Here is a 12,825-nt window from a genome sequence, read left to right on the forward strand (position 1 = left end):
ACTATATCTTGCTAGGGCAAGATTTGTCGCTGCTATCACGTGGCAAAGGAACGATGTAGATTGGTAAAAGGTGTTACTACAGAACCACAGACATCCTAATAACACGATGACCCCCAATGCCTCAGGTACAATATTTTATATAAATGCACTGGACTATCCTTTCTCCACCATGGTACCTCTGGAGGTTTCTAGGGGCTCCTTGGGGTATGGCTGATTGATTTTCAACCTAATGGTGCCTGCAAAATTCTGGCTCCAATGCCACTTGACAGAGCCAGCAGCATTACATAATCTTTTTAGCTATCTAAGGGGGGCATTCACCCTACTGACCCCCCAATGAATTAGGTTTATCAGGGGTTCCCTTGGATCTGAAAATTATTAAAGATTGCTCTTGAGTAAAAAAGTTGAGAAAGGCTGGCCTAGACTATAGAGAATAGTCATACATAAAGGCTTCTCTACAGTCCAATGTCACATAAATATGCACAACAGTTGAGGTTGTAGAAGAACGGTGAGCCAGCACTGCCTGGATGGCAGGTTGGAAATATTAGTAATAAAATCTGTTGAGAAGGGACTGTCATGTCAGTCAGCTGTCCTATCAGGTCTCTGGGTAGCCTTGCGATTGACTTATACTGTAGGTACAACAAGCAGTAGTGATGTGGCTTCAGTAGTAAAAACAGAAATGAAATAAAAAGCATATTAGCACTGCATTTTCACGCTCATGAAGCTGACAGTAATTGGATTAGTCTATATTACCATTACAGAGGAAAAATAGTATGACAGTTCAGTCAATATTAAGGCAGCAAAAGACTCGTTCACTATGGTTGTGCAGCAAGCTGATGCAACGCTGATGTGTAGACTGAAAACTGATACTATCAATGGGCTCAACGTAAGACCCAAGAGTGGCAGAATGACGACAGCTGGGCTGACAGCCAAAACAACACCAATCACAAGAGTTCTATACTACAGCACAAAGAATAAAGCAAAACACATCCATGCAAAAAAGTTAAAGCTGTAAATTACCAAAACTGAATATAGTTCAATTTATCAAAATATTTCAAGGGGTATATCTGACCTGGAGTGGACTTTTTCACAAGTTTTTTCTCAAAGAAGAAGTAGGGCCAAAGCTTTATTGTCTCTTCTTTTCCTGCGGGTCACAGGAGTGCACTTCGTACTGCAGTCCTGTGATCCATTTTCAGCTGACAGTGGGCTAAAGCCACAGTTGGTTGATGTCAATTAGCCAGTCCAGACTCTGGAGAGATCCCAATTTTAGAGTCGGGATCCACCCAGTAGCCTGGACTGGCAGCTGGCTCAGCCTCGCAGTGATCCGCTGAGAGCCTAAGCTAGCCGTTCCCACTCCCTAAACAGCCCATTCTCCAGTGCTGGCTGGGCAGAGCAGAGAGTTGGTGACTGACAGTCACCTGCTCTATGCTCAGTGAAGACCGAGAACTGAGTGATTATTGGTCTTTGATTGCTCAGTTCTCAGTCTTATAAGTGGAGAGGGATAGATGCACCATCGGACTGATAAAATGATAGAAACCTCCTGGACTACTCTAAATTAGACAAATAACAATTATGGGGAGGGGGCTGCTAACACCCAACCATATACTAAATGGATATTGTGCAAAATCTAAAGTGAATTGGTGCAGCGCTACCCCAATACTACACTACTCCCTCACTGGCTTATCCCAAATACAGATGTAATAAACCAATAAATGATGTACAATAAATATGTAAAATAGAATAGAATGCACATAAAACAGTTTAAGTCAAATGCTCATACAAAAGTCAGGGGTTAAAATTTCGAGTCCAGACCTACTAGCCGGTCACAAAACTTACTCTAAACCAGTTGCCCCACCCAACCTTGCCCAGGTCCGCCCAAACCACACTGTGGCCCGCCCCCAACCACGCCCCCTTAAAGCTTACAAAATTAATTTTTTCTTTAGAATAAAGAGTCCAAAATATAAAACTGTACACATTAATGTATATCCCAGCTCCCCTGTACTCCATGATAGTGATATGACATGTTGTATACAGTACTTACTCCTAGTCCCTCTGAGTCCCCCGCGGCGGTGGAGAGGGTGTCTCCTCTCCGCGGAGGAGAGCGGACCTCTCCTGCACCTGTCCCCTCAGCGGCGGTGCTGCAAAAGCCGGAAACCGGAAGTTGTAAACCGTAACTCGGCTTCACAATGAAGCTTGGAGCACAGGTGCAGTCGCTCCATGCTTCATCTTTGCTCGCAACAGAGGAATTTCTCCTCGCATTTGGGAGCGGCTTTTTCAAGCCCTGTTATAAGTGACTAATGAATGCCACTGATGCAATTCAGTGATTACAACAAGCCAATCTCTCACAGTTCATCAAGTGAGCTGATCTACCATAGTGGAAGTATAATTTTCTATCTGCTCAAGGGATCGAGGGACAGATGAATGGCTGTTTTTTTACAGTTTTTGTAGCTGCTGACTTATTTTATTACAGTGTGACTAGAACTTTGCTTTAAAAGCCTCTTGCTGTTGTTTTCAGGCTTCTTTTTTGTCCTTTGCACACTCCCTATCCTTCACTGATACACATCACGGCTACTAGTGTAGAGCGAGAAGTGCCGTTATTTACACATGTTCTGTTCCATGTGTACTACAATTCCCATAAAACTGAATGTGTTTGAATGTAGATGTATAGACCATGTCAGGGGCAAGCAGGGAGGGTGGCTATGCTTACATACATAAAGGGGGCATAGTCACCCTAGAACAGGACGTCTGGGAACAGCAGAAAAAAAGTTGCATTTGAGAGATAAAACAAAGGAAGCGATAGATAGATAGATAGATAGATAGAACAGATAGATAGAACAGATAGATAGATAGATAGATAGATAGATAGATAGATAGATAGATAGATAGATAGATGGCACATTCTACTTATATTTAGGCATATTGTATTTATTTTATTTTAGAAAAAATGTGAGTTTAGTGTCACAACTGAACATGCTAGAAGCTAGTTGCCATGAAAAGCTGCTCCAGTTCGGATAAATCACCCCCACTGCAGGCAGTGCACATTACTGCACAGAACAACGTATCTCATCCCAGTTATTATTATTATTATTATACAGTATTTATAAAGCGCCAATGGTTCGCTCAGCGCTGTACATTACAAAGGGGGACAGAACATGTGACAGAACAATACCAATACAATGCAAAACATGAGGGGATGGAGGGCCCTGCTCTTTGGAGCTTACAATCTAGGAGGGAGGGGATAGTGACACAGGAGGAGATAGCTGTGGGGGATGGAGTGGTAGGAAGAGTGGAGGAGGTCGGCAGGTTAGCAGGGGGTGGGGTAGGCTTCCCTGAAGAGATGGGTTTTCAGGGTGCGCCTAAAGAAGAGGAGAGTAGGTGATAATCTGATGGGTTGGGGCAGGGAGTTCCAGAGGATGGGTGACACCCTGGAGAAGTCCTGGAGGCGGGCATGGGAGGAGGAGACCAGGGAACTAGAGAGAAGGAGGTCTTGTGAGGAGCGGAGTGTGCGTGTTGGGTGGTACTTGGATATTAGGTCAGTGATGTAGTTCGGGGCAGTATGGTGGACGGCTTTGTACGTCAGTGTTAGGATTTTGAATTTGATCCGTTGCGCAATCGGAAGCCAGTGGAGGGATTGGCAGAGGGGGGTGGCGGAGATGGAGCGGTTGGAAAGGTGAATGAGTCTGGCAGCCGTATTCAGGATGGACTGAAGTGGGGATAGCCAGCGGCGAGGCAGGCCAGTGAGGAGGGAGTTGCAGTAGTCGAGTTGTGATATGATGAGGGAGTAGATGAGCTGTTTAGTGGTTTCTGGGGTTAGGAACGTGCGGATTTTGGCGATGTTATGCCCTCTGTTTAGACTTCTCATATGATTGACGGCTTAGTAAAGCTGGCCATAAATAGACAGAATTTCATCTGTTTCAGCAGGGACCGTCTGAATTCCGATCGATGTGTGGCTATCTCTGCTTGACAGATGTTGATCATCTGATTGACTTCTATCGAAGGAGAATGTTGGGAAAACTCTTCTTGATCAGCGGTTGCAGTTGCTGAACAGTGTATTGTGACAACAGCGGGTACAGCTTTCAGAATACAAAGTCCCAGTGGGAGGCAGGGGCGGACTGACAACTCATGGGGCCCACGGGCAATAGGGGATCATTGGGCCCCTGTGTCCTTGCCCAAACTCAAAAAAGCCTATTAAAAAGGTACCAGGGGCATCCCATGGGGCCCCCTACTGACCCAAGGCCCTCGGGCAGTGCCCGAGTTTCCAAATGGTCAGTTCGCCCCTGGTGGGAGGAAACCTCCATCCACCTCATTTGTGGATGGAGGAACCATTCAGGCTGCTGGCTGAATAAGGAAAAATCCTGGTCAGCTTAAAACAGGTGTTAACAGCTTAAAGTGGTGGCAAACTCTTGTTTTTAACTTTTACCTACAGGTAAGCTTATAATAAAGCTTACCTGTAGGCAAAATTAATATCTCCTAAACTTGCACCGTTCAGGAGATATTCTCTCGTTGCCGGCGCACGCACTCGGAAGAAACGGCATACCCGTGCCATTCCTTCAGTGCGGTGTGCCGTGCCCCAGGACTCCCAAGTGCCTGCGTGGGATTGACGTCATCATGGCCTGGCCTATCAGATGGATGAAGCGTGCAAGCCCGAAGGGAAGACCAGGGGAAGATGGAAGCCTCTGCAGCAGTGATGGCGTGTCGCTGGAGGGCTTCGTATTAAGGAAAATCCTACAGAATTTATTTCTTTCAGGTACTCGGCGACATTACAGTATGGCTTGTATTGGCAACCTTCACCTTGTATAAGCAAACTAGTTTCCATATTACAATCGCGTGTGTCTGGTAATTCATTTCATTTGTGTTCCCAGAGATTCCAAGAATGATTTTGTGTGCTCCTTCATCTTTCTCCTCTCCCCATGCTACTGCCGTCAGGCTTTTTTTACAATCAGTTGTTAATATCAGATTTTTAGTGCATCTTCAGCAGCTCAAGTGACAAAAAATACTTGGTCATAATGTTGATGAATGGTCCAGTGCGCACCAATGTCTGCTGAATGCGTTTCACTGGGATCTCACCAGAATAAAATTTAAAGAGACTGAGCAGAAAGGACAAAGACTGCAGGCAGGTATGAAGAAGCTGAAGCCCCCCTCAAATTCTCTTGTCACAGCTGAATCTTGGGCCCTATTCATGGGCAATGCTTTGGCACATTTGCCTCCTGATCATACCTGTTATTATTTGTTTATTTATTTTAGGTACTTATATAGTGCCGTCAATTTACGCAGTGCTTTACATATATATTGTACATTCACATCAGTCCCTAACCCTCAAGGGGTGTACAATCTAAGGTCCCTAACTCACATTCATACATACACATACTAGGGCCAATTTAGACAGGAGCCAATTCACCTACCAGCATGTCTTTGGAGTGTGGGAGGAAACCGGAGTACCCGGAGGAAACCCACACAGGCACAGGGAGAACATACAAACTCCAGGCAGGGGGTGCCATGGTTGGGATTCAAACTGACGACCCGAGTACTGCCAGGTGGAAGTGCTAACCATTTATCCACTGTGCTGCCCACTACATAATGTGCTAGTATGAGACGCATACTAGCACAGGGCTTAAAATTTCAAGTCCTGAGCTACTAGCCAGGCCTTAGAGTTACTCGCCACCAACAAACACACAGAAACAGAGACACCTGTACACACACACACACACACAGACATGTACACACACACAGAAACATGTACACACGCACAGAGACACATGCACACAAACAGACACATGTATACACACACAGGCACGTACAAAAACGCATACACACAGATACATGTACATACACAGAAATACACACGCACAGACACATGTACATACATACTCAGACACATGTACATACATACACACAAACACACGTACATGCACAAACACACAGACACATGTACACACACACAGACACGTACACACACCTACATGTACATACACGTAGACACATACATACACATGTACAATTGTACATGTATACACAGACCCACACGTACACACACCACCCCCACCCCCCCATAAAAAGTTGCAGTACTTCGTTGTTCACTCACAGATCCGGGTACTGCACTCTGCACCCAGGGGGTGGCAGAGAGCACAGCACACACTCCTTGCTTTGCTTTCACTGCGCTCAGCTATTGAGCAGTCTGACGGTTCCCAGTGCCAATGACAGATCCGGTCTGAGCTCCGAGCCTGCTGAGCAAGACGGCCCAGGGGGACATACTCACCCCCACCATAATTTCCACTCGCCATTGGCGAGCAGAAATTTCAAGCCCTGTACTAGCACATTATGACATTACCTTTTTTTCTTTTTTATGTGGTTTACTACTGCTTTAAATTGCCTGTTGCACACCTAGTTAATGGCAAAATAATAAAGTAGCCCCTACAGAGAATTTCCTGTGAGGAGTGGATTACATCACTTCCTTTTTATGGAAGTATCACCTTCCACTATTGCTGAGGAGAGGTAAGTGTGTGTGTGTGCTTTAGGCTGTTTTTCCTTACCCTAGCTACTTCTGAGAAGGACACAACAACAATGCCAAATCTGGAAAGTCAGTCACCCCGAGCCCTCAGTTTTTCCATAATCCAGCCAACCACAACTAGTTTACATTTTCCTAATGATTGGACACTTGGGGTTTTATCTTTCATAAACCGCACCCTCCTCTCAGTTCATTAGCAGAGAACATCAGGGAATCAGCCAACATTTTTTTTAACCTACTGATTCTTTAAGTAATTCCCAGACACAAAACCTGCTCTCTGTTACCTCCTTTGCCCCTTACACTAGCCACAACCCTCCAATCATATTAGAGAATCAAGATAGAATGAACTAAAATAACTTTAGGAAACTGTCAACCACCAGTAAACAATGAACTAGGAGTTCCAGTTTCGCCTTCCAAAGAATAACTACCTAGTGCATTGAAAGAACAATTCCTAAAGGACACCGTAGTGTGGAACCACATCTCTCAGCATGCCAGTCACCTACATACACCTACCTCTTTCTGATCCAGCTGAAGAGAAGACTTGATGAGGTCCCGCAGGGCAGTGAGCTGCTTCTTCTCTTCATCTTGTGTTTGTTTTATCTGAAAAGAAACATTATTGTTAAGTCTCATGTACACATGAACTCCCCTACATGCTCTCCTGGCAGCAGAAAAATGCATAATGCGTGAAAAGGCGGGACCGCGTTTAGTGCCTGGACTTTTATTCATTTGATTGGGCAGAGTATTTTCCATTGACATGAATAAATGCCCAAGTGCTACACGTAGATAGCGTTTAGACCGCGTTTTTTGCCACGTTTAGCACTTGGGCGTTTATTCATTGACATGAATAAAGGCTAAAGCACTAAATGTGGCTAGTGTTTAGACATGTTTTTGCCGCGTTTAGCGTTTTTCGGGCCAAAATGTTCCTCTCCTGAAAGCGATTCTTCTGCGCTCAAGAGAGGAATGTTTAACTGCCCCTAAACTCTGATAAAAGCCTGTGTGTACATGGATACATAACGTGGATATGAAGTCTACACACCCCTGTTAAACTGTCAGGTTTCTGTGATGTGAAAAAATGAGACAAAGATAAATCATTTCAGAACTTTTTCCACCTTTAATATAACCTGTAAATTGTATAACTCAGTTGAACAACAAACTGAAATCTTTTAGGTGGAGGGAAGTAAAACAATGTGGTTGCATAAGTGTGCACACCCTCACACTAATCCTTTGTTGAAGCACCATTTGATTTGATTCCAGCACTCAGTCTTTGTGGGTATGAGTTTATCAGCATGGCACATCTTGACTTGGCAATATTTGCCCGCTCTTCCTTGCAAAAACACTCCAAATCTGTCAGATTGCGAGGACATCTCCTGTGTACAGCCCTCTTCAGATCACCCCACAGATGTTCGACCAAATTCAGGTCTGGCCTCTGACTGGGCCATTCCAAAACTTTAATCTTCTTCATTTGTTGATTTGAATGTATGCTTTGGGTGATTGTCATGCTGAAAGATGAAGTTCCTCTTCATGTTCAGCTTTCTAGTAGAAGCCTGAAGGTTTTGTGCCAATATTGACTGGTATTTGGAACTGTTCATAATTCCCTTTACCTTTGCTAAGGCCCCAGGATTCCAGCTGAAGAAAAACAGCCCCAAAGCATGATGCTGCCACCACCATGCTTCACTGTGGGTATGGTGTTCTTTTGGTGATGTGCAGTGTTGTTTTTGCGCCAAACATATCTTTTGGAATTATGGCCAAAAAGTTCAACCTTGGTTTCATCAGACCATAACATATTTTCCCACATGCTTTTGTGAGACTTCAGATGTGTTTTTGCAAAATTTAGTCAGGCTTGGATGCTTTTCTTTGTAAGAAAAGGCTTCCGTCTTGCCACTCTACCCCATAGCCCAGACATATGAAGGATACGGGAGATTGTTGTCACATGTACCACACAGCCAGTACTTGCCAGATATTCCTGCAGCTCCTTTAGGCCTCATGCACACTGGATGTTATAAAAACACCAGTAGCATTAGTTGTAGAATGCTGCAATAAAAACGTGAGGTTTTATGTGTTTATCTTTTTTGCATTCGCTTTTTTCAGCGTTTGCATTTTTTAGCAAAGTTATACTCTCACAAAATCTTCAGGCTCAAAAACGCCAGGTAGCCGTGTTTTTTAGCATACTTTCAGCTTGTAATGACGTTTTTCAGCTTTTATCAGCGTTGGAGCATTGTTACAGCTAAAAAAACTCCTCTAGAAACCCACTAGTCCTGGGTTTTTTTCCAGCCAGAAAACACTCCTGCCAAAAGACGCTGATTAAAGTCTATGTGCGCATGAACACATAGGATAACATGCTGGGGAGTTTAGTGGCTGTAGAAAAAAAAAGCCAGAAGCCAAAAACAGCAACTGTAAAAACGTCCCGTGTGCATGAGGGTTTAATGTTGATGTAGGCCTCCTGGCAGCCTGCCAGACCAGTTTTCTTCTCGTCTTTTCATCAATTTTGGAGGGATGTCCAGTTCTTGGTAATGTCACTGTTGCACCATATTTTCTCTACTTGATGACTGTCTTCACTGTGTTCCATGGTATATATAATGCCTTGGAAATTCTTTTGTACCCTTCTCCTGACTGATACCTTTTTAACAATGAGATCCCCCTGATGCTTTGGAAGCTCTCTGCGGACCATGGCTTTTGCTGTAGGATGCGACTAAGAAAATGTCAGGAAAGACCAACTAGAACAGCTGAACTTTATTTGGGGTTAATCAGAGGCACTTTAAATGATGGCAGGCGTGTGCCGACTCCTATTTAACATGATTTTCAATGTTACTGCTTAATTCTGAACACAGCTACATCCCCAATTATAAGAGGGCGTGCACACTTATGCAACCACATTATTTTAGTTTTTTTATGTTTACTCCCCCCCCCCCCCCCAAAAAAAAAAGATTTCAGTTTGTTTTTCAATTGAGTTGTACAGGTTATTGGTCACATTAAAGGTGGAAAAAGTTCTGGAATTATTGATCTTTGTCTCATTTGTTTACATCACAGAAACCTGACATTTTAACAGTGGTGTGTATATTTTTTATATCCACTGTAGGCTTTTATTGAGTTGAGTTTAGGGGCTTTGGCAAAAAGATGCCAAAAGGTTCTAAACTCACGATTAGGAGCAGCAGTCTGCATGAGGCCTTATGGGGTTTCCAAAATGTTGGTTACTCTTGTATGACCTCTGCCAAATCTTTCAGAGCCTAGCTGGCTCCCGACCAAAAAAATGGTTGCCTGTGAATTACCTAGCTACACTGCCATGCCTCATTATCCAGTGTTATCTGTAATAAATGTCACTGCCAGTCCTGTTTAGGACCCCAGTCCTCTTTAGGACCCCATTCTGGTGGGTTCAAGTTTTATTTCTGTCTGTGTCCCCATTGGAGAGATTCACTCCATCTACTTGCACTGGCAACCATTGTCACTGAGAAAGCAAGTGAGTTCAAGTCCAAAATTTTTGAGTCCCCCCAGTATAACAGGTGAAAACTTCCAACAGGGACACCTGATCTAGGGGCATCTGTTTAAGAGGGCAATTTCATCATTTTGGGAGATTTTCTTTAACTTCCTGTTGTGTCTCTGGAACAGGAGGCATAGAGAAATTTTCCAAATAGTACCAAGTTTGCAAAAAAAAATAACCTGGCTTGGGTTTTATCCTTTCCCACTCTATCGTAAACCAAAAAAAAACCCCACAACTTGCTATATCTATACTTTAAAGGCTAACGCCACCTTTTGCACCACCTGTTTATTAAGGTGTAACATGTAACAGTACAAAATCTGAACAGGAGATAATCCATCAACTTACGTTATATAAATCTGCAGCCAGTTTCTCAATATACTGCTTCATTTTGTCTGCAGTTTTCAAGCCATCCTGAAAAAAACTGACATACAAAAGTGTATTTACACAAATGGTAACTTGCAGAATGAAAGGTTATTAACAAGGCTTCTTGTATGACATGTATAAAATCTCTCACACTGAGCCCCATGTAGTATTGAAAATCCAGCAGGAGCACTAACCCCTTCCCCACTTTATTCAAAATCTTAAAAATGTTTTTAGTTTGACATTCATTGACTAATTTGAGTCTTAGGAGTCCATAGTTTTTTATTGATTCCACAATAAAGCAACATATTCCATTTTGTTTGAATTGATTGTAGATGTATTAGTGCAGTTGCGACAGAAACAATTGAGTACTGTCCGTGATACATTTTTTATTTGCACTAACATACAATTTTGAGGACAAGCTTTCGGGGAATGTCCCCTGAACAGTACTCAGCGCCACCTTAGACCTTGAAGAAGGGGACATCCCCCGAAAGCTTGTCCTCCAAATTGTACAGTCATGGCCGAAATTGTTGGCACCCTTGATATTTCTCCAGGAAATCATGTATTTCTCACGAAACGTATTGCATTAACACATGTTTTGCTATACACATGTTTATTCCCTTTGTGTGTATTGGGACAAAACAAAAAAAGGGAGGAAAGAAAGCAAATTCGACATAATGTCACACAAACCTCCAAAAATGGGCTGGACAAAAGTATTGGCACCCTTTCACAACTGCGGATAAATAAGAATGTTACAAGCATGTGATGCTCCTGTAAACTCACCTGGGGCAAGTAACAGGTGTGGGCAATATAGAAATCACACCTGAAAGCAGATAAAAAGGAGAGACGTTCACTTAACCTTTGCATTGTGTGTCTGTCTGTGCCACACTAAGCATGGACAACAGAAAGAGGAGACGAGAACTGTCTGAGGACCTGAGAACCAAAATTGTGGCAAAATATCAACAATCTCAAGGTTACAAGTCCATCTCCAGAGAACTAGATTTGCCTTTGTCCACAGTGCGCAACATTATCAAGAAGTTTGCAACCCATGGCACTGTAGCTAATCTCCCTGGTCGTGGACGGATGAGGAAAATTGATGAAAGATTGCAACGCAGAATAGTCCGGATGGTGGATAAGCAGCCCCAAACATGTTCCAAAGACATTCAAGCTGTCCTGCAGGCTCAGGGAGCATCAGTGTCAGCGCGAACTATCCGTCGACATTTAAATGAAATGAAACGCTATGGCAGGAGACCCAGGAGGACCCCACTGCTGACACAGAGACATAAAAAAGCAAGACTACAGTTTGCCAAAATGTACTTGAGTAAGCCAAAAGCCTTCTGGGAAAACGTCTTGTGGACAGATGAGACCAAGATAGAGCTTTTCGGTAAAGCACATCATTCTACTGTTTACCGAAAACGGAATGAGGCCTACAAAGAACAAAACACAGTACCTACGGTAAAATATGGTGGAGGTTCAATGATGTTTTGGGGTTGTTTTGCTGCCTCTGGCACTGGGTGCCTTGACTGTGTGCAAGGCATCATGAAATCTGAGGATTACCAAAGGATTTTGGGTCGCACTGTAGGGCCCAGTGTCAGAAAGCTGGGTTTGCGTCCAAGATCCTGGGTCTTCCAGCAGGACAATGACCCCAAACATACGTCAAAAAGCACTCAGAAATGGATGGCAAAGAAGCGCTGGAGAGTTCTGAAGTGGCCAGCAATGAGCCCAGATCTAAATCCCATTGAACACCTGTGGAGAGATCTTAAAATTGCTGTTGGGAAAAGGTGTCCTTCCAATAAGAGAGACCTGGAGCTGTTTGCAAAGGAAGAGTGGTCCAAAATTCCGGGTGAGAGGTGTCAGAAGCTTATTGATGGTTATAGGAAGCGACTGATTTCAGTTATGTTTTCCAAAGGGTGTGCAACCAAATATTAAGTTAAGGGTGCCAATACTTTTGTCCAGCCCATTTTTGGGGTTTTGTGTGACATTATGTCATATTTGCTTTTCTGCCTCTGTTTTATATTTGTTCCAATACATACAAAGGGAATAAACATGTGTATAGCAAAACATGTGTTAATGCAATACCTTTTTTGTGTGAAATACTTGATTTTCAGGAAAAATATCAAGGGTGCCAACAATTTCGGCCATGACTGTATGTTAGTGCAAATAAAAAAAGTATCACGGACAGTACTCAATTGTTTCTGACAATAAAGCAACAAAATTCCAACATGTTTAGGAGGCCAAAACATTCCTCTTCATCATGGCTTAGATGATGTGTTGAAATGTTTAGTGAAAGCTCCTGAGCAAAACAAATCCACTCTTTGGGTCTTTTATGCTCTCTCTCAGAACTGTGCAGCTCCAGTGATGGTGGGGAGTAATGATGCAGAAAATGGCATAATTGAGAACCACACAACAGTGGAGGAGGGGGAAGACCTGCATGCCACGTGACCTACCACTCCATAAGTATGTTGGCTACATTTCTTAAGGTGAATTG

The 12,825-nt window shown here is 43.4% G+C and overlaps 1 protein-coding gene across 4 annotated transcripts in view; it reads right to left on the minus strand.

Moving 5' to 3' along the window:
- ASAP1 (ArfGAP with SH3 domain, ankyrin repeat and PH domain 1) overlaps positions 1-12,825 on the minus strand; it is a 491,182-nt gene that overhangs the window by 147,315 nt on the left and 331,042 nt on the right. For all 4 annotated transcript variants that reach the window (XM_089685927.1, XM_089685924.1, XM_089685928.1 and 1 more), the window contains 2 exons: positions 10,323-10,398; positions 7,016-7,102 (listed from right to left, as the gene is read on the minus strand). In XM_089685927.1, coding sequence (XP_089542053.1) covers positions 7,016-7,102; positions 10,323-10,398 — 163 coding nt within the window. The remainder of the gene's footprint in view (positions 1-7,015; positions 7,103-10,322; positions 10,399-12,825) is intronic.

The sequence above is a fragment of the Staurois parvus genome, unplaced genomic scaffold, assembly GCF_062004578.1.
Source record: "Staurois parvus isolate SC_StPar_1 unplaced genomic scaffold, SC_StPar_1.0 ptg000389l, whole genome shotgun sequence".
NCBI classification, from domain to species: domain Eukaryota; kingdom Metazoa; phylum Chordata; class Amphibia; order Anura; family Ranidae; genus Staurois; species Staurois parvus.